At 39.4% G+C, this 23,582-nt stretch overlaps 1 protein-coding gene across 3 annotated transcripts in view; it reads right to left on the reverse strand.

Moving 5' to 3' along the window:
• Positions 1 to 23,582, reverse strand: part of PRKG1 (protein kinase cGMP-dependent 1) — a 1,413,309-nt gene that overhangs the window by 115,941 nt on the left and 1,273,786 nt on the right. For all 3 annotated transcript variants that reach the window (XM_061402665.1, XM_061402664.1, XM_061402667.1), the window contains one exon: positions 10,145 to 10,219. In XM_061402665.1, coding sequence (XP_061258649.1) covers positions 10,145 to 10,219 — 75 coding nt within the window. The remainder of the gene's footprint in view (positions 1 to 10,144; positions 10,220 to 23,582) is intronic.

Genomic DNA, 23,582 nt, shown 5'->3' on the forward strand with positions numbered 1-23,582 from the left:
ATCAGTTATCAAAACATAATTCAAGCAAAACTGTATGATTTTTTAAATATTTCGAGTAAATTAAGCATTAACAAAACTTGCAGATTCTAGGAGGAAGGAAATATAAGTGACTTAGTGACTTCTTTTAAAATATAGATCCACAAAGTATTCTAGCATCCCTAAGAATCTGTTTTTCTATTGACAGTCACAAAGATGTCTGTATTATTAATTTAGAAAACCCCAAAAGTAAAAATATTGTTTATTTAAAAGGGAATTACATTTCCAAAAAATGGCTGTTAACTTCCACATTCTAAGCATTTGAACTAAAAGAATTTCAAAATGATCATTTTTACAGACTAGAAAACGGGTCCTGAGGTGCTAGTTAGGTTCTAGACCTTGTGACCAGAGTCACAAGGAGAAGCTGGTGTCAGTGCTGTAACTAAGGCCCAGGTCTCCCAACTCCAAGGGAATATTTCCTCTTGCTATGTGAGCATGATCTTGCCAGAGGGACCTCTTTCACCACTGAGCACCAGGCTTGCTCTTACTAGGTTCAAAGGTTTTTCCCCTCTACTATGGTCCAATATTGAATATAAAGCAGGATTATTAATTATGTTATAGAATTATGCTATATGCCATCTTGGGCTTCCCTGGCTCAGACAGTGAAGAATCCACCTACAATGCTGGAGATCCTGGTTCGATCCCTGGCTTGGGAAGATTCCCTGGAGCAGGGCATGGCAACCCCCTCCAGTATTCTTGCCTGGAGAATCTTCATGGACAGAGGAGCCTGGAGGGCTACAGTCCATGGGGTGGCAAAGAGTCAGACACAACTTTATCTTAACTCCACGGAGAGGGACCCCCTTCACTGAAGAATAAAAGATATTCTGGTCATATATTATTATTTTTCAATGGAAACTACTGAGAATGCAAAGGGATCTATTACTAATACTATTGATAGACATTATTCTTTTTGCTTTTTAAAAGGTATACATCACAACAGATTCTATAATGTAACAAAACATAACAAAAAGACAGGAGCACTGGGATGCTCTCTTTTCCCTTGAAGTTTGGGGCTCTGGAAAGGCTGATCTAATTGCTATATGGGACCAAAATATCCTTAGAATTTAAAGAGCTCCTGATGTTTAGAAAGTAATTTCCAGTTGTTGTTATGTACTATGACAACAGTGGAAAGGAATCAGCTTTCCTTTTCAGAAGAAAACATAGTCAATAATGAAATGCTTGTCTGCATCCACCAAGCAAGTCAGCAGCACTAGATTTTCAATTATCTTTAGGTCTCTGCTGTCAATTAGAAAAGACTGCATGCAAGGACATACTGAGATCCACCTTCATAAAGCCTGGTGACCTAGGAATCTTAAAGATAAGCAAAATGGAGAAGAAATTAGCAAATGGAGAGTTGAAACAGAAATAAAAATACTTCTACCCAAGGCAAAGTAGTTTTATCCTTAAAATAACTTTTTTTTTGAAGTCAGTCATACTGCACTTGAAAAACTTTGATGCTGTTTGTAATCACAAGTCACACTAAAATCTTAATCTGCTTGCACTGGTGCCCTTAGAAACTCATTTATACTTCTTTCCAGGCAGATTACATGTACTAGCCTTTGAAAAGTAAACAGCCCTTGTACAGCTGAAAGGCCACTTATTAGTTCAGGGCCAACTGCCGCAAATTTTTAAAACCTCCTATACTTTGTCCTGCTATAAAAAAGAAAACAAATTTTATTGCCCAGAGAATGGGGTTGTCTTCTAACTTATTCAACCCAAGAAGTGGTCAGCAAATTCTAATTCTGGTTTGAGGGCCATTTCATAATGCCATTCTTAGTGTTCTTTCCATTTAATTGGCATATAGTTCCCTGTTTGGAACAGGATATTACTCACTTGAATTCTTTCCATAGGGGGAAAAACAATTTTCCAGGCTCATTTCCTTGAGAATTGCTTAGATCAAGACCAAGTTGGTTGAAATAAATTGTTGATAAGATTGTGAGAATACTAAGATCTTTACTCTGAAATGCTTGGCAGAAAAACACTAATAAGAAAGTCCAAAATTTCAAAGTCAGAGCGTTCAAAAGAGCAACCCCATGTGCATTTGATTGTGCATTTAAAATCTAATGTTTGTTAGATGCTAGACGACTCTGGGGCATTGGGGAAGACGTTACTGAACAATACAGACCTCTGTTCTGATTTGCATAGCCTTGTATGTTTTGAGATGCATTTGATGAGTGAATTTTCAAAGGTCTGAGCAACAACGGCAGTTCCCTCTGTGAGCCACAGAGCTCCGAGCAACCTCCCCCTGACAAGCAGAGTGAGCAACGGAAGGGCTGTCCCTGCGAATGAAACGTGACATGAGAACGTCTTTTCCTGTTGTCAAGTTGTGTCAGACAACAAGGCTCGGCGCCAAAAGTAATCCTGAAAATATCACTAAAATGTTCCTTGTAAATAGAGTGGAGCTTTAAATCAGTGAGGACCAATTATAGAAATGGGAATAAAATATTTATGTGGACTACATCAAAAGGTCCATATGTTGGCAATACCCTCTACAGTTATTGAGTCAGGGAAAGTAACTGTGGCACTTCATTGGTTCAACAGTAATCAGCCAGTCAACCTTGGTACATCTACTGTTTCATGCATCACTTTTTCTGGGAGATGATGGTACAGGTCGGGCCTTGTAGACTAGCCCTACTTCTGGCTCGCTACCACAGTTTCGTCTTTCTTGCTTTAACTTTTCTTTTTGTATTAAATGCATCTATGATGGCAGTCCTTTTTTTGGCACAAGGTAGAGAATAAATGAGCATTTTGCATTGAGGTACATGGTGCCTCTCTTTTCTCTCTATGCTCATGTTATCTCTGGAGGAGAAGGGACTTAGTTGCAAATTTATGCTAGGGTATTAGGAAAAAATGTTTAGTTCTTCTTAGGAGAATCTTTAATTTTTACATTTCTTTAGAGTGAGGACAATATTTAAAACTAAAGAAATACTACATAATGTGAGATAGAAAAGTGAAAACCTAAATGTGTCCACTTCAGTGGACATTTAGGTTGCTTTCAGGGCCTGGAAGACTGGATAAAGAAGATGTGGTACATTTGTACAATGGGTGATTACTCAGTCATAAAAAGAATGAAATAATGCCATTTGCAGCCACGTGGATGGACTGAGAGATTGCCACACTGATGAAGTAAGTCAGACAAAGACATATCATATGATACTGCTTATATGTGGACTCTAAGAAAAATGGAACAAATGAACCTATTTACAAAAAAGAAACAGAGTCACAGGTGCAGAAAACAAACTTACAGTTACCAAGAGGGAAAGGAGGGAGGGATACATTGGGAGATTGGGATTGACATACACACACTACTATACATAAAATAGATAATTAATAAGAACCTACTGTACAGCACTGCTGCTAAGCTGCCAAGTCGCTTCAGTCGTGTCCGACTCTGTGCGACCCCATAGAGGGCAGCCCACCAGGCTCCCCCGTCCCTGGGATTCTCCTGGCAAGAACACTGGAGTGGGTTGCCATTTCCTTCTCCAATGCATCAAAGTGGAAGTCGCTCAGCCGTGTCCGACTCTTAGATTTTGTTCTCTTGGCAGTCAATGGAATAAAAATTATTTCCTTTATTTTTCTTTCTTCTGATTTTGATCATTTCTTTTGGCCACCACACGATTTGATCTGAGACCTGTTTTTGTAACTACTTAAATCAAAACATGCATACTGTACAGCACACAGAGTGCTAATCAATACTCTGTAATGACCTATATGGGAAGAGAATCTATAAAAGAGTGGATATATGTATAATTGATTCACTTCACTGTACAGCAGAAACTTAACACAACATTATAAATCAGCCATACTCCAATAAAATTAATTCCCCAAATTAAAAAAAACATCCCTTCACAAAGTGGTACAAACCTTACCCAGGGTAAGAGTCTGACTTTTTTTTTGAAGTTCTACTTCTGTCTAGGAAACTTAAAAGGACCTGAGACCCTCTCACCCAGTATTGAACTCCCTCAGTCTTCAATTTTTTTAATGCCAGGTGGCATGATGGATCTCAGTTCCCTGATCAGGGATGGAACCCAGGCCCCCTGCATGGAGAGCGCTGAGTCGTAACCAATGGACCACCAGGGAAGGCCCTCCCTCAGTCTAAGACTCTCTCCTCCTTCGCTGGGTTTAACATGCTTTATTTCTCTTTCTCTCAACATTGATGATCCATAATAATCACTGCACATTGTTAGCTATTTTACTTGAAATTCTTTATAATTCCATATAAGTTTATTGATTCTTACTTCTTCAAATCAGATTCATTTTGAGTCCATTTAGGGGAGAAGAAGGTGGCAGAGGATGAGATGGTTAGATGGCATCACTGACATGAGTTTGAGCAAACTCCTGGGAGATAGTGAAGGACAGGGATGCCTGGCATGCTTCAGTCCGTTGAGTCACAAAGAGCTGGACATGACTTATCTACTGAACAACATCTACTTACCTACATACCTATCTACCAAGCAATGCAGATTTAATAAACATGACCACACTCAAAGATTTATAGAGATTTTGTCATAAGAAACAGTTCCTCCATATGAAAAACAATACCATTAATCAACTGAGATCATAAATAAATGCACTCATGAATCTATACTCACATAACTATCAGAGCTTCTCAACTAAAGGGCTTAGATATGAATCCCTTCAGAGCATCAGGATAGAGTTAGAGCTGGTGAGTCAACTGGCATAAGATGCTGTACTCATTTTCTATGAGTGTCATGACATATAATAATTTGGAAAGTACTGCTAGATGGGACCAGTTTGAGAGTATTTTTTGTTGTTTGGTGCCTTTTTTTTTTTTTTTTGAAGCAATGATTTAGATCGTATTTTCAAAAGCACAGTAAATTGAATCAACAAGGATACAAACTGAATCAGTTTATAATATTAGAATCCATTCACTGTGTTATCAGGTCACCACAAAAATTATGTTTAAGAACTATATATAATCATATTATAAATGCTTATAATATGCTGCTGCTAAGTCACTTCAGTTGTGTCCAACTCTGTGTGACCCCATAGACGGCAGCCCACCAGGCTCACCCGTCCCTGGGATTCTCCAGGCAAGAATACTGGAGTGGGTTGCCATTTCCTTCTCCATTGCATGAAAGTGAAAAGTGGAAGTGAAGTCGCTCAGTTATGATAGGTATTAAATCAAAAAAGCAGAATATAAAGTTGTAAATGACCATAAGTACAATTTTAAACACAAAGATAGTTAATAGAAGTTATACTTGATTTGTTTAGACTGTGATTTTTGCTTTTTAATCTATATCACTATGTTCTTTTAGGGTGAAAATATAAAATAGTTTAATTAAAAATAGACAGCATTATAAATAAAACACTGACTTTAATTTGCTATTTTGTTTTTCTGCTCTGTATAACCCTAATCAGGGAATATAGCTGTGGTATACATAAATCCCTCATTGAAGACCAGTTTTTATACCAAAAATTCTTATGATTATTACAATTACATATATTTCAACTTAATATATATAAGTATTTCCTTCAGAAAAAGAGATATTTTGCCTATAACTACTGAGTACAAATTCAACAATAAGCAATGATAGCTAACTTGAAAATATTTCATTTAAGAAGTAGTCTATATTCATATATCAGAAACACTTAGAATGAAATAGAATGTGTGCTTTTTTTCCTATTTGATTTTCTGCATGGTTATTTTTTAATAAGACAGGATATAAAAATGAAGATCAGTCTCTCTACCCAAACAGAGCTTTATCACAAGAAGTATCATAACCTAGAAGTAAATATTGAAAATAATTATTGAATTACATATCAGTCTCCCCACTAAACTGCAAGACCCTTACTATTAAAAAAATATGTTTTCTATTTGTTATGCACACTGTAAAGTACAATCCTTAACTTATCATAAGCATATTTCTAAATGTTTATTAAATGAATAAAAACACAGTCTCTAAGGAAAATAATGTAATGAAAATTCCTTTCCTTTAATGAAAATATCTTTCATCATACATGCTACTTTCTGCTCTAAATAAGATTTAATGAGCTTTACCTTCAATCTGAGGTTGTCTCATCTAAGGTCTTTGTGATTATAACTTCATATTTTAAAAAGAAGAAGCCCTTAGTGGATAATTAACAGCAATTAAGATAAGCTTAAACATGCCATTAAAGGTAAAGTTTCTGTCATGGATAATTGTCTTTCTAGGAAATATATCTCATGAGACAGGGCACCTATTCTGCAGTAGAATAGTTTTGTTTTGTTTTTTTGGAGAAGAGTTTTGAGAAACATTTCCCTGGGATATTTCTTTCAAGTCAAACTTTCTGGACCAGCCACCAAACTCAACACTTGGTATGGTTTCTCTGAAAGATATGGTCCGTTTTCTGCCACTGAATCCTGACTGTGCTAACAGCTAAGTTTCTACAACTGAGTTTCTAAATGTCTCAAGTGAATCCATCTTTACTATCAGTCTTACCTTTTTTCTTTTTACCCAAATAGGCATAGTCAATGAGACAATGCCAACAATAATTTCACATGAATAAATAACATGATCATTTTAGTTGGGTTTTATAAAATACTAACCTTATCTTTAGTGGATTTTGCACAGTCAAGGGGACCTTGAAAGAATAAAGCTTACACTGGGTAGCCAAATCGTCACCTCAGTTTTAAATGGTACAGGATTTGTGATCTATATAGAAACCCAGAGGCATTAACAAAATTACCCAGGGAATTTAGATCAATTGGAGCCTGTTCCTATCCCCTGCAGTGCTGGCAAACCTCATAAGTTCGTTAAATACAAAGTGAAGGCACAATGTACTGAAGGGAAAGAAATCCAATAGGAAGAGAAAACAGTGCTGTCACAAATAGATGTTTAAACATGTTAGTTCAACTTAAAAATCCTCCCCTGGGGAATACTTTAACAGTTTTCCTACTCTGAGTGATAAGACACCTAATTAAGAAGACACTTTGAACTTCAGAAATCTTTAGATGTTGATTATTTATTAGAAAGCTATAAAATGCTAACAGTGTAAAAAGCATTACAACACCTCCTCCAGTAATTATAGTTATTTCGAAGAATAAAATGCACATTATTCATCTCTCTAGAATTTAGATCAATGGTCTTAGACTTTCATTTTTCATCAAGCTATTCCCTTTTTCTAAATAATAATCAATGTTAAAGTATGTGGGTTATGCTTTCATTTGGATTTAGTATTAATTGAATAGAAAATTTCAAACTAATTTATCCTAGTTGATTTATATGCAAGTATAAATATAATGATTAATTTATAATCCATTAAATTTATACTTCAAAGAACAGCATTTAAATGTAGGTCATCATTTTATTGCCCTTTTTGGTTCTTTCATAATAATTGAACTTTCTTTGAACTAAATGTTTCTATTTTATTAAAATGATACAGATAATTTCCAAGCTAGGTTTAATTTTACAGTATGCTACTAAATTGAGACAAGTTTGCCTACATAAGATTAAAAAGTACTGTCTCAGATATAACTTGTTCTATATAATAGATCTGCAATAAATTGTCTGAACATCAAACCATCTAGCAAATACATTAAATATCCAGTGATTGCTTCTACAAATAATACCATCTACTTGTATAGCCCTTTATAATTTACCAAGTATTTTTACATATTGCCATTAATTAAATCACTAAATAACATTATAGAGGTAAAATAATGAGACTGAGAGACAGATGTTAAGACAGGACCAAAATTAGTTGGTTGGCAATAACACAGCCAGGGGTAGAACCTGAGGCTTCTAGTTCTCATTCAGAGTCATGTTTCTTTGTATTGATGGATTCTCTTCCAGTGGGAAGACCAGTTGCTACACCTATCTTCTAATTGTCTGAATCTGAATCTCAATAGATTTGCTTTCCTGCCTACCTTTAGTTAAAGCATGTGCAAGTGAACCCATAAATGCCCAGAATTAATGAGACATATACACAATTTAACCTTTGTAAGGCCAGCAGTACACTGAGAAGGACATAACTAATTCATAATTGCTTTCCCACCCCTGATCAGTTTTAAGCCAGTGACTGCCCTTGACTTTGGGTAGAATAAATAGGAAAAACATTCATTAGAGAATCTGTCTAAAATGTAACAGAGAAACAGAAGTAGATCAAAGATATATTTCAGTTTAAAAGACCTTCAACTTTTTCCAGTAACTCTACAAATATTTAGATAGTTGCTCAAGTACTATTTTAGATAAACTTTAAATACTATCACTAATTGTAGACATAAAATATACATAAAATGAAATGTGTGAGTATATATATACAAATATAAATATATATAAAATGATCCATAGTAACCTTATTTAAAGATACAAACTCAAGAAAAACTTTGCTGACATAAATTATAAATATGAGCGTTCATATAGCAAGAAAATGTTCCTTTAGGGATAAAGTCTAATAATAAGCAAGTTTTATAACTTTAAAACTGATAAGGAACATTAAATGACTCTCCTCTGCCATCTCAGGATGATTAATGCAAATACCAGAAACTAAAGTCTAAGTTTAGCATTCATATGCATTTTAACCTAAAGTAGAAAACCAGAAAATTCATCCCAATCAGCCACAGTATAGGAAACACTGATGACTATGTGGAGCTTGCTTAATGTTAACACTGGCTTAGTGTAGTTTCCTCAGGGAATCTTAGCAGGGGCACTGCTGGTACCTGACTACAGGATGTAAGTCTATGTCCCTCCAAAGAGCAGAGGAAACAAAAGCAAATTATATAGAGAAGAAAATGTGAATATATGTATATAGCTTTGAAAATAATAGAATTTTATCTGTCAAAATGAATTATAATAATTATTTAGTTCTAGTCCAAATTTTGAATCTTCATAGATTCTCAAGGCAAAAGAAATTATTTTATCCTTTTTTAGGTTACTACAAGACCAATCAATCAGATTCTTCTCCTGCACCATCTAGTCACTGATATTAGTTGATTCAAACCTTCCTGTATCCTATATGATATCAAATACAAAATTGTATTTACTCAGGTTACCTTCTTGGGAGAAAGAACAGGATTATATAGATTATACTTTTTAAAAAATTAATGTAAAATTCTTGCAGAAAATAGTCAATCTCAACTTACTTCACATTTTTGTTTAAAAAAAAAAAGTAAAGCTTTGTTTTAAAGCAAATTATTCTAGTAGATAAAAATGTACTCTGTTATATAAAAATACAGTGGTATATGTACTATCTCATAACTTTATGTACTATCTCAAATCATAACTTAACAACACAAGTTGTGAAATAAAATTCATATTTTATGGCAAGATAAGAAAAATTCAAACAAAAAGTTTTCTCTGCCCTTTGGTCTCCTCTCTGTCCGCAATATGCCTTGTGTATCTGTATCGTGTAGTGACCGAACCTACCCCACGGGCAGAAATACCTGCTCAACCAGAAAGGGCAACATTCTCCTAGCAACAATAAAACAACTCTTTAAAGATAACTTTCCTACTTGAATTTTTAAGGGGTCATATGACACTTACATCTGGATTATGTCAAAAATATGTCTTTTGATGTATAGCCCTCTGTCCAAAAAAAAAAAACCAAAAACCTTACATTAATGGTGCTTTGACTTCTGGTGGGCAGGAACAGTTCTCAGAGTTTTCTGAGATGTTCTTGAGGGTTATAACTCAAGTTTGGCTCTAACAAAATTTTCCACTTCTTTCTTAGATCAACTGATTAGTTTTCACTGACAAAGTTCAACGTAAAGCAACAGTGTACTCACATGAGGAAATATTTCCAGCCTTATTATTTATCATGCAATTTCACAAACTGGTGAACTCAACCGCAATTCATTCAGGAAGTGTTTTCAGTGAAAGAAATAATGCATTTATAGTCAATTATTTGTACTGGATTTTAAACTAATCATTTTCCCTTCTACAGATGATCTTCCTCACCAAATTAAGGTTTCATGTTTAAGGACAGACATACTAAGTAAGCATACTATGTAATAATTATCTTGAGCAGCTTGCTTATTTTCACTCATAAGTAGTTACTTTCTTTCCAACAGAATGTTGAGCTTTAAGTTCAACAAAATATTTGACCTTACGTCTATTCAAAACCATGTTTTAAAAATCAAAATTAGGGCCATCAGATTTTCACTTACTTTGCTTTAGCTTCTGCATCTTCATATGCTTTATTAGAAACATCATCTAATCCTCCGATCAAATGTTTGAAAGAGCTGTCAGAGAGGAAAAAAGCAGTGATTATGATAAATCCTCACCAAAGTGGTAACAATGACAGCATAGTCAATGACACACTGAAACAATCTGAAAGGATCTAAATAAAAATGAATTTAAACATTTAATATCAGTGCATTATTAAGAAACATATCAGATAATGATATAAACTGAGAGCAGGAAACATCTTTTAAAGTGCTGTGAGATTTTACATTTTAATTTTAGATATCTATAATGTTAATACATGCAAATGGCTTTGCTTGCCAGTTCAGTTCAGTCACTCAGTCCTGTCCGACTCTTTGCGACCCCATGAATCACAGCACACCAGGCCTCCCTGTCCATCACCAACTCCCAGAGTTCATTCAAACTCATGTCCATCAAGTCGGTCATGCCATCCAGCCATCTCATCCTCTGTCGTCCCTTTCTCCTCCTGCCCCCAATCCCTCCCAGCATCAGGCTTTTTTCCAATGAGTCAACTCTTCACATGAGGTGGCCAAAGTATTGGAGTTTCAGCTTCAGCATCAGTCCTTCCAATGAACACCCAGGACTTATCTCCTTTAGGATGGACTGGTTAGATCTCCTTGCAGTCCAAGGGACTCTCAAGAGTCTTCTTCAACACATTTGTAGTGAGTATTATAAAACAAAACATGCATGAAACATGTAGGATGTTTGCTAATTTAAATTTAAATGTTGCTTTGTCATTTTTACATACACTTAAAAAAAATAACCTATAAAGAGAAACTTGACACTCTGCTTGGGGGCTGACTGGAAGGGGAAAGGAGTAGCTATTACATCAGGCCCTTGGGTAATGATCTCATCTGTGGAACAGGGTAACTAGAATGCTGGGCTAAATACACCAAGTATTTCTTTTCTTTTTTTTTCCCTTTGATGTGGTCCATTTTTATAGTCTTTGTTGAATTTGTTACAATACTGCTTCTGTTTTATCTTTTGGTTTTTTGGCTGCAAGGCATGTGGGTCTTAGCTACCCCACCAGGGATCCTGCACTGAAAGGTGAAGTCTTACCCACAAGTCCACAAGGAAAGTCTCTATACTAAGTATTTTTCATACAAAAAGGAAACAAAACACAATGACTAGACAAAAAGTCAAAGAATCAAGAATTGCATTCCATGGAGTAACAAGTTTTCTTTAACGAACATTCAGTTCAGTTCAGTTGCTCAGTCATGTCCAACTCTTTGTGACCCCATGGACTGCAGCACGCCAGGGCTCCCTGTCCATCCTCAACTCCCGGATTTCACCCAAACCCATGTGCATTGAGTCCGTGATGCCATCCAACCATCTCATCTCCTGTTGTCCCCTTCTCCTCCTGCCCTCAATCTTTCCCAGTATCAGTGTCTTTACAAATGAGTCAGCTCTTCGCATCAGGTGGCAAAGGCATTGAGTTTCAGCTTCAATATCAGTCCTTACAAAGAACACCCAGGACTGATCTCCTTTAGGATGGACTGGTTGGATCTCCTTGCAGTCCAAGGTACTTTCAAGAATCTTCTTCAATACCACAGTTCAAAAGCAAGGGAATGGCAAACTACTTCAGTACTCTTGCCTTGAGAAGCCCATGAAAGTATGAAAAGGTAAAATGAACTTATTAATGAGGGTGAAATAAATGAATGTGAATGAATGGGCAATAGGCAGCAGTCCATATAAAAGTTTCAAAAATATAATTAATGATAAATAAATGATAAATGTTATCTTCATGGTTGATAATGGTTAAAATATGATTTTGGCCATTGTTCTTTATGTGGTAAAACTGCCCATTTTCCTATTGAATATTTTAGTTATTATTAGAGAAATCCTTCTTTGAGAAACTCCTTAAAGTGAGATGGGCTTATGTTGTAAAGTAAAATACATATCTTTAATTATGAAAAAAATGATAACATCTGGTTGATTTCCTGTTTTCATAAATAATTTGAAATTTAAACACAGAAAGTTTAAGTTATTTATCCAAAATGATAGCAGTTTAGAATTATAATCCATTTTCTCTGATACCCAATCCTTTCCTTTATAATACTTTAATATTTTAAACACAACCAAATCTAAACATTGTGAAAAGGCACTAACAGAGGAAAAAGGAGAATTAAGTGGTAAAAACAAAGAGCAAGAACTACTAAAATGTAGCTTTTTAAAAATACTGGTATACCTGTGATGGATTCATTTTGATATTTGGCAAAACTAATACAATTATGTAAAGTTTAAAAATAAAATAAAATTTAAAAAAATACTCAGATCTATTAATACATTGTTTTCTTAAACATTTAAAATGCATAGCAATTTGAAAATTCAAATAGTTACAAAAATTCCTGTCTTCCTCCTTCAGTTCAGTTCAGTTGCTAAGTCCTGTCAGACTCTTTGTGACCCCATGAACTAGAGAACGCCAGGCCTCCCTGTCCATCACTAACTCCCAGAGTTTATTCAAACTCATGGCCATCAAGATGGTGATGCCATCCAACCATCTCATCCTCTGTTGTCCCCTTCTCCTCCCACCGTCAGTCTTTCCCAGCATCAGGGTTTTTGCCAATGAATCAGTTCTTTGCAACAGGTGGCCAAAGTATTGGAGTTTCAATTTAGCATCAGTCCTTTCAATGAATATTCAGGACTAATTTCCTTTAGGATGGACTGGATGGATCTCCTTGCTGTCAAGGGACTCTCAAGAGGCTTCTCCAACACCACAGTTTCAAAGCATCAATTCCTTGGGACTCAGATTTGTTTACATCCAACTCTCACATCCATACACAACTATTAGAAGAATCATAGCTTTGACGAGATGGAACTTTGTTGGCAAAGTAATGGCAGCTTTTTAATATGCTGTCTAAGTTGGTCATAACTTTTCTTCCAAGGAGCAAGTGTCTTTTAATTTCATGGATGCAGTCACCATCTGCAGTGATCTTCAGTTCAGTTCAGTTCACTCACTCAGTCTTGTCTGACTCTATGACCCCATGAATCGCAGCATACCAGGCCTCCCTGTCCATCACCAAATCCCAGAGTTCACACAAAGTCTTGTGGATTGGGTCGGTGATGCCATCCAGCCATCTCATCCTCTGTCCTTCCCTTCTCCTCTGGCCCACAATCCCTCCCAGCATCAGGGTCTTTTCCAATGAGTCAACTCTTCACATGAGGTGGCCAAAGTATTGGAGTTTCAGCTTCAGCATCAGTCCTTCCAATGAGCACCCAGGACTGATCTCCTTTAGGATGGACTGGTTGGATCTCCTTGCAGTCCAAGGGACTCTCAAGAGTCTTCTCCAACACCACAGTTCAAAAGCATCAATTCTTCAGTGCTCAGCTTTCTTCACAGTCCAACTCTCACATCCATACATGACCACTGGAAAAACCATAGCCTTGACTAGATGGACCTTTGTTGGCAAAGTAATGTCTCTGCTTTTGAACACGCTGTCTAGGTTGGACATAAGTTTTATTCCAAGGAGTAAGCGTCTTTTAATTTCATGGCTGCAATCACCGTCTACAGTGACTTTGGAGCCCCAAAAAATGAAGTCTGACACTGTTTTCCCATCTATTTCCCATGAAGTGATGCGACCAGATGCCATGATCTTCGTTTTCTGAATGTTGAGCTTTAAGCCAACTTTTCACTCTCTTCTTTCACTTTCATCAAGAGGCTCTTTAGTTCTTCTTCACTTTCGGCCATAAGGGTGGTGTCATCTGCATATCTGAGGTTATTGATATTTCTCTCAGCAATCTTGACTCCAGCTTGTGCTTCATCCTGTCCAGTATTTCTCATGATGTACCCTGGATATAAGTTAAATAAGCAGGGTGACAATATACAGCCTTGACATACTCCTTTCCTATTTGGAACAAGTCTGTTGTTCCATGTGAAGTTCTAATTGTTGTTTCCTGACCTGTATACAGGTTTCTCAGGAGGCAGGTCAGGTGATCTGGTATTCCCATCTCTTTAAGAATTTCCCACAATTTGTTGTGATCCACACAGTCAAAGGCTTTGGCATAATCAATAAAGCAGAAAGAGATGTTTTCCTGGAACTCTCTTGCTTTTTCCATGATCCAGTGGATGTTGGCAATTTGATCTCTGGTTCCTCTGCCTTTTCTAAAACCAACTTGAACATCAGGAAGTTCATGGTTCACATATTGATGAAGCCTGGCTTGGAGAATTTTGAGCATTACTTTACTAGCGTGTGAGATGAGTGCAATTGTGCAGTAGTTTGAGCATTCTTTGGCATTTCCTTTCTTAGGGATTGGAATGAAAACTGACCTTTTCCAGTCCTGTGGCCACTGCTGAGTTTTCCAAACTTGTTGGCATATTGAGTGCAGCACTTTCATAGCATCATCTTTCAGGATTTGAAATAACTCAACTGGAATTCCATCACCTCAACTAGCTTTGATCGTAGCGATGCTTTCTAAGACCCACTTGACTTCACATTCCAGGATGTCTGGCTCTAGGTGAGTGATCACACCATCATGATTATCTGGGTCGTGAAGGTCTTTTTTGTACAGTTCTTTTGTGTATTCTTGCATTAGGTCCATACCGTTTCTGTCCTTTATCGAGCCCATTTTTTGCATGAAATATTCCCTTGGTATCTCTAATTTTCTTGAAGAGATCTCTTGTCTTTCCCATTCTGTTGTTTTCCTCTATTTCTTTGCATTGATCGCTGAGAATGGCTTTCTTATCTCTTCTGGCTATTCTTTGGAACTCTGCATTCAGATGCTTATATATTTCCTTTTCTCCTTTGCTTTTTGCTTCTCTTTTCACAGCTCTTTGTAAGGCCTCCTAAGACAGCCATTTTGCTTTTTTGCATTTCTTTTCCATGGGGATGATCTTGATCCCTGTCTCCTGTACATTGTCACGAACCTCCATCCATAGTTCATCAGGCACTCTATCAGATCTAGTTCCTTAAATCTATCTCTCACTTCTTGTATAATCATAAGGGATTTGATTTAGGTCATACCTGAGTGGTCTAGTGGTTTTCCCCACTTTCTTCAATTTAAGTCTGAATTTGGCAATAAGGAGTTCATGATCTGAGCCACGGTCGGCTCCCCGTCTTGTTTTTGTTGACTGTATAGAGCTTCTCCATCTTTAACTGCAAAGAATATAATCAGTCTGATTTCAGTGTTGACCATCTGGTGATGTCCATGTGTACAGTCTTCTCTTGTGTTGTTGGAAGAGGGTGTTTGCTATGACCAGTGTGTTCTCTTGGCAAAACTCTGTTAGTCTTTGCCCTGCTTCATTCCGTATTTCAAGGCCAAATTTGCCTGTTACTCCAGGTGTTTCTTGACTTCCTACTCTTGCATTCTAGTCCCCTATAATGAAAAGGACATCTTTTTTGGGTGTTAGTTCTAAAGGTCTTGTTGGTCTTCATAGAACTGTTAACTTCAGCTTCTTCAGCATTACTGGTTGTGGCATAGGCTTGGATTACCGTTGTTTTGAATGGTTTGCCTTGGAAATACACAGAGATCATTCTGTCATTTTTAAGATTGCATCCAAGTACTGCGTTTTGGACTCTTTTGTTGACTATGATGGCTACTCCATTTCTTCTAAGGGATTCCTGCCCGCAGTAGTAGATATAATGGTCATCTGAGTTAAATTCACCCATTCCAGTCCATTTTAGTTCGCTGATTCCTAGAATGTTGACATTCATTCTTGCCATCTCCTGTTTGACCACTTCCAATTTGCCTTGATTCATGGACCTGACATTCCAGGTTCCTATGCAATATTGCTCTTTACAGCATCAGACCTTGCTTCTATCACCAGTCACATCCACAGCTGGGTCTTGCTTTTGCTTTGGCTCCATCCCTTCATTCTTTCTGGAGTTATTTCTCCACTGATCTCCAGTAGCATATTGGGCCCCTACTGACCTGGGGAGTTCCTCTTTCAGTAGCCTATCATTATGCCTTCTTATACTGTTCATGGGGTTCTCAAGGCAAGAATACTGAAGTGGTTTGCCAGTCCCTTCTCCAGTGGACCACATTCTGTCAGACCTCTCCACCATGACCTGTCTGTCTTGGGTGGCCCCACATGGCATGGCTTAGTTTCACTGAGCTAGACATGGCTGTCTAATTTGATTTCAGATCTTCATCTTCCTGGTCAGATTCCTGTCATTGCATTCTATATACCAACATCTCTATTAATATATCAATTATATATGACGATGTCCCAGGTCAGGGGCGGCAGCCAAGAGCAGCTAACGCATGCCTGAGGTCAGGGTAGCGTCCAAGAGGAGCTACCCCATACCTGAGGTCAGGGCGGCGGCCAAGACGAGCTACCACACGTCTAAGGTCAGGGGCGGCGGCTGAGAGGAGCTAAAGCACGCCTGAGGTCAGGGCAGCGGCTGAGAGGAGCTACCACACCCCCGAGGTCATGGGAGGCAGCCCAGAAGGGCAAGGAGGGTCGAGAGGAGCTACTCCCTGTTCAAGGTCAGGAGGGGTGGCCCTGAGGAGATACCCCTCGTGCAAGGTAAGGAGCAGTGGCTGCCCTTTGCTGGAGCAGCGGTGAACAGATACCCCACGTCCAAGGTAAGAGAAACCCAAGACGGTAGGTGTTGGTAGAGGGCATCAGAGGGCAGACACACTGAAACCATAATCACAGAAAACTAGCCAATCTGATCACAGGGACCACAGCCTTGTCTAACTCAATGAAACTAAGCCACTGCAGTTTGGCCGAGCGGCAGCCGGTGGTGGCATGCGGTCACGGTCAGGGCCGCCTCGCTCGAGAACGTTGTTCCCAGGATGTCGAGCCTCAGGGTCAGACTAGATGGAAGATGGATCTGTGGAGGACGGATAGAGGAAGATGGGTGGACGGCTCGCCGGCCCTGGTGGCCGAGTCTTGGGGCCCGCTCCGGGGATGGCCTGGAGCCGCTGGAGTCCCAGGCGTCGCGGGACCGCCCTCGTGTGTGGGTGGCGGTGGGATCTCGCGCTGGTTTTCCTGGTGGCCCGGCCGTGTCGGTGTTTTCTGGTCCCTGGACGGTGCCCCTGGACCCCCTGTCCTGCGGCCCCTCCCTGCATGCTTGCCGGCCCCTCCCTGCAGCCGCTGCCGGCCTTTCCTCCTCGTCCCGCGCGTGCGACCGCCCGCGTTCCCTTCCCCTGTCTAGGACCGAGCCTGCCTCGCCTCACATGGGTGTCGCCCCTAGCAGCCGGTGGCGTCCCGGGCGGAGCAGTGCCCCCGAGCCCTGAGAAAGGGGCGGGGCGGAGAGCCTTGCGCGTGTGAGGGCCGTGGGGGCCGCGGCTATGCGGTGGGAGAGTGTTCTCCCGGCCGGCTGCGGCTCTGGGTGTGTCGGTGGCGGTGGGAGCGAGCCCCGTGAGGGGGTGGGGGCGCCAGTCCGTCGTCCCGGGTGTCCCGCTGGACCGCCCCTGTGCTGGGAGGCCTCTGGCGGTGAGATCCCGCGGTGGGCCCTGGCGGCCGACTCGCGTCCCCAGGTCGCTTTGAGCCATTCCCCTCGCAGTGGCGCGCGGCCACCCCACCTCCGCCGCCGGTTCCTTGGTGTTGGCCTCGTGTGGCCGCACCCCGTCGGTGCCCCTCTCCGTTTTTCCGTCCTCCCCGTCTGCCGCTCGCCGGGGCCGCGCCCTAGTGTGTCTGGCTTCCTGGGCCCGCCGCGGCCCCGGTCCTTTCCCCGTTTCGCCGGCGCCTGTCCGCCGCCGCAGCCGTCGCATGCTGGACGAGGGGGCGCGCCCGTGACCCCCGCCGCGCCCCCGCTCCGGTGCGCTCGCCCTAGCGCGGGTGGGGTCCCCGGTCTGCCGCCCGCGGGCCGGTCGCCGTGTCCTCACTGCCCTGCATCCCCCACCCCTCTGGGGTGGGTGGACAGATGGACGCCGAGGGCGTGGGTCTGCCATGCACGGTGTGGCCTGGGCGGGCTCGCGACGGGGGAGGGGGGGGGCGGAGTGGAGGGGGGGGGGCGGGGTGGAGGAAGGGGGCCCGCCGCCCTCCTCTCCGACCCTCGTGGACCTAGACTGTGTGCGCGATTGGGCATCCTCGCTGAGGGCGGGAGGGGGCGGTCGGGTTTCCCGGCCCAGTGAGCGCCTTCCCGAGGCCCCTCTCCCGGCTGCCTCAGCTTGGGGTCTTCCTGCTCGCCCACCCAGAACCCGACGCATCCAGGGCCTATCCCCCTGCTCCCAGCACAACCGGCTCCTCGTGCTCGCTCCGCTCAGCGGACTTCCCTGGTGGCTCAGATGGTAAAGCATCTGTCTACAATGTGGGAGACCTGGGTTCGAGCCCTGGGTTGGGACGATCCCCTGGAGAAGGAAATGGCAATCCACTCCAGTACCCTTGCCTGGAAAATCCCATGGACAGAGGAGCCTGGTAGGCTACAGTCTATGGGGTCACAAAGTGTCGGACAGGACTGAGCAACTTCACTTTCCACCCATCCATAGAAAATTGGATTAAAGATTTACTGAGCATGGCCCCACCCATCAGAACAAGACCCAGTTTCTCCCTGTCAGTCTTTCCCATCCCCCTGTCAGTCTTTCCCATCAGGAAGCTTCCATAAGCCTCTTACCCTTCCATCTGCCCTCTGATGAGAGGGCAGACAGACTGAAAACCACAGTCACAGAAAACTAACCAATTTGATCACCTGGATCACAGCCTTGTCTAACTCAATGAAACTATGAGCCATGCCATGTAGGGCCACCCAAGACGGATGGGTCATGGTGTACCGCTCTGACAAAACGCGGTCCACTGGAGAAGGGCATGGCAAAACACTTCAGTTATTCTTGCCTTGAGAACCCCGTGAACAGTATGAAAAGGCAGAAAGACAGGACAATGAAAGATGAACTCCCCAGGTCAGTAGGTGCCCAAATACTACTGGATATCAGTGGAGAAATAACTCCAGAAAGAATGAAGGGATGGAGCCAAACAAAAACAACACCCAGTTGTGGATGGGACTTGTGATAGAAGCAAAGTCCAATGCTGTAAAGAGCAATATTGCATAGGAACCTGGAATGCCAGGTCCATGAATCAAGGCAAGTTGAAAGTGGTCAAACAGGAGATGGCAAGAGTGAATGTCAACATTCTAGGAATCAGCGAACTAAAATGGACTGGAATGGGTGAATTTAACTCAGATGACCATTATATCTACTACTACGCACAGAAATCCTTTAGAAGAAATGGAGTAGCCATCAGAGTCAACAAAAGAGTCTGAAATGCAGTACTTGGATGCAATCTCAAAAACGACAGAATGATTTCTGTCCGTTTCCAAGGCAAACCATTCAATGTCACGGTAATCCAAGTCTATGCCCCAACCAGTAATGATGAAGAAGCTGAAATTGAACAGTTCTATGAAGACCAACAAGACCTTCTAGCACTAACACCCAAAAAAGATGTCCTTTTCATTATAGGGGACTGGAATGCAAAAGTAAGAAGTCAAGAAACACCTCGAGTAACAGGCAAATTTGGCCTTGGAACACAGAATGAAGAAGGGCAAGGGCTAATAGAGTTTTGCCATGAAAACACATTGGTCATAGCAAACATCCTCTTTCAACAACATAAGAGAAGTCTCTATACATGGACATCACCAGATGGTCAACACCGAAATCAGGTTGATTATATACTTTGCGGCCAAAATGGAGAAGCTCTATACAGTTAGCCCTTGGTTAAAAATATAAATTTTCTATGGTGCTAATAATCCAATATTTATGATTTTTTTTTCTACTAGATAAAACAAAGTGAAGGGAAATGACATGCACTTACAAAAGGCCCCTATATTGATAGGACAGAAAATTATTTTTGAAGTAAATTCCCTCTAACTGAGGAAAACACTTTATTTAATGTGTAAGTGATTTTTTTTATTATGGAAAAGTTTTTTAAATGAGAGAGGAAATTAAAATATCACTAAGAGTTCTCTTACCACAAATGACTAATAGGGACATCTTTATGTATTGATAACTTTTTATTTTTTTTCTGCATAGCTTTATTTTTGTTTATAGAGATGCAAGCATAAAATAGCTATGATTAAATATGGTTTATTATTTTGACTTTAAACCTACTATAATAACATAAGAAAATGTGTTTATTCTTTAAAATTCCATAAGCAATATTTTCACAAAATAATAGGCCATTACACATATACACATGATAGAATATCTATGTGTCCATCTATACACAGAAGCACAGACACCCAAAGACATACACACTCACATACACATAGAGATGAAGGAGTAGTCATGGCAACACTCTATAAAAAACATTTACATTTATACTCTCAATTAGAGATTAAACATATGGAATTTCTTTTCAAAATAAAAATATTCAGAAGTATAATCTTGACTTTATAATTGGACCATATGCCCCTTATAAATAATCTTTACTTAGAAAGCAATCCTGTCCAAATAATATTTTTTGAAACATGAGACAAATACATTCTGCTAATATTCTAAGTCTCCTAAAACAATAAGTTAACCAGTATAGCTAACTAGAAGTTTAAGAAAATGTAGAATTTTTGAGCAATATTAATAAGCTCCAAATAACTGTCTCTGTATCTCTGCACTGATCAATGAATACATCTTGATAAACATAATTGATGGCATTACAGAATTTAGCATTCCTGGTGCAAGTCTGAAGTAACTAGTGTTTCATGGCTCCCTCTCACAGACACTCTGTAGGAACACCTGCCACCTGTATGGACCCTCATCAAACAAACATTTGAAACAATTTTGATATCACATGCCTTTTTAAATATTTACTTGGGTCTTAGGACATTTCTTGACTACAAAAGGAAAAGACTTTAGTTGTTCTAATCAGAATGGGATTATAATGAAAAGTTTTTGGAAACACTAACGACTGGGTGAGCAGAAACTATAACATTATCAATTATAACAAATATAAGAGACTGGAGGAAAATCATTCAATTCTCTTTTAAAAAACAAACTCACAATTCATGTATGAGTTATATTTTAGGATTATAGAATAAAATAGTCAACCTCACATATACTCTGAGACATAACTTCAGAATAAATGTAGAGAACATTAATGAGCAAAAACTTTAATTCCGGGAATTTCAACAGCAAATCTTATTGTATACACACTAAGTATGAAACACTTTTCTGCTAATTTTCTTGGGATGTAAAATCAAACTTTAACAAATCCTGACCAAACTTTTTGAAGGAAGTGATTAAGTGTTAATCACTTCAGTTAAGTTAAACACTTAATTAAGTGTTATTAATTAAGTGTTAACAGTTAAACACTTCAATTAAGTGTTAATCACTCAGTTGTGCCCGACTCTTTGCGACCCCATGGACTGCAGCCCACCAGGCTCCTCTGTCCATGAGATTTTCCAGGCAGGATACTGGAGTGGGTTGCCATTTCCTTCTCCAGGAGATCTTCCCAATCCAGGGATTGAACCCAGGTCTCCTGCACTGCAGGGAGATTCTTTACCGAGTGAGCTACGAGGGAAGCCCCAACATGTGATTAGTTTAGTGTACTGAGGCAGAAAGAGCAGATGGGAAATCCCTCTTATGCTTAATGTTATAGTTTAAACATCCTTGCAAGGAAGGGGTGGAAAAGAAAGAGGAAGTAAAAAGGAAGGAAGGAGAGAAAAATGGATTAAAGAAAGGAGGAGGGAGAAAAGGAAGAAAGAAAAGGAGAAGGGAAGGGGGAAAATTATGACTCTTTCACATCAAGAATGGTATTTATAGAATTTCTTTTTAAGAAATATCAGTTATACTTTTCTAAGGATTCATTCATTTCTTCTAAGTTATCCATTTTATTGCCATATAGTTGCTGATAGTAGTCTCTTATGATCCTTTGTATTTCTGTGTTGTCTGTTGTGATCTCTCCATTTTCATTTCTAGTTTTGTTGATTTGATTCTTCTCCCTTTTTTTCTTGATAAAGTCTGGCTAATGGTTTGTCTATTTTATTTATCTTCTCAAAGAACAAGCTTTTAGTTTTCTTGATTTTTGGCATAGTCTACTTTGTTTCTTTTTCATTTATTTCTGCTCTAATTTTTATTATTTCTTTCCTTCTACTAACCCTGGGGTTCTTCATTTCTTCTTTTTCTAGTTGCTTTAGGTGTAAAGTTAAGTTCTTTATTTGATTTTTCTCTTGTTTCTTGAAGTAAGCTTGTATTGCTATGAACCTTCCCCTTGGCACTGCTTTCACTGAATCCCATAGGTTTTGGGCTATCGTGTTTAACTGAACCAGAAAGAAATAGAAAATCTTAACGGACCTGTCACAAGCACAGAAATCAAAACTTTAATCAAAAATCTTCCAACAAACAAAAGTCCAGGACCAGATGGCTTCACAGGTGAATTCTGCCAAAAATTTAGAGAAGAGCTAACACCTATCCTACTCAAACTCTTCCATAAAATTGCAGAGGAGGGTAAACTCCCAAACTCGTTCTATGAGGCCACCATCACCCTAATACCAAAACCAGACAAAGATGCCACACAAGAAAACTACAGGTTAATATCAATGATGAACATAGATGCAAAAATCCTCAACAAATTCTAGCAAACACAATCCAACAACATATTAAAAAGATCATACATCATGACCAAGTGGGCTTTATCCCAGGGATGCAAGGATTCTTCAATATTCACAAATCAATCAATGTGATACACCACATTAACAAATGGAAAGATAACCATATGATTATCTCAATAGATGCAGAGGAAGCCTTTGACAAAATTCAACAGCTATTTATGATAAAAAAAAAAAAAAAATCTCCAGAAAGGAGGCATAGAAGGAACATACCTCAGCATAATAAAAGCCATATATGATAAACCCATAGCAAACATTATCCTCAATGGTGAAAAATTGAAAGCATTTCCCCTAAAGTCAGAAACAAGACAAGGGTGCCCACTCTCACCAATGCTATTCAGCATAGTTTTGGAAGTTTTAGCCACAGCAACCAGAGAAGAAAAAGAAATAAAAGGAATCCAGATGGGAAAAGAAGAAGTAAAACTCTTAGTTTCCAGATGACATGATCCTCTACATAAAAAGCCCTAGAGACACCACCCAAAAATTACTAGAGCTAACCAATGAATAAAGAAAAGCTACAGGATATAAAATTAATACACAGAAATCCCTTGCATTCCTATACACTAACAATGAAAAAACAGAAATTAAGGAAACAATTCCATTCACCACTGTGACGAAAAGAATAAAATACTTAGAAATAAATCTACCTAAAGAAACAAAGACCTATATATACAAAATGATAAAACACTGATGAAAGAAATAAAAAAATGACACAGATGGAGAAATATACCACGTTCATGTGTTCGAAGAATCAACATAGTGAAAGAGAGTATACTACCCAAAGCAATCTACAGAGTCAATGCAATCCCTATCAAGCCACCAATGGTATTTTTCACAGAACTGGAACAAATAATTTCACAATTTGTATGGAAATACAAAAAACCTCAAATGGCCAAAGCAATCTTGAGAAAGAAGAATGGAA

The sequence above is a fragment of the Bos javanicus genome, chromosome 26 (assembly GCF_032452875.1).
Source record: "Bos javanicus breed banteng chromosome 26, ARS-OSU_banteng_1.0, whole genome shotgun sequence".
In the NCBI taxonomy this organism is placed as follows: Eukaryota; Metazoa; Chordata; class Mammalia; order Artiodactyla; family Bovidae; genus Bos; species Bos javanicus.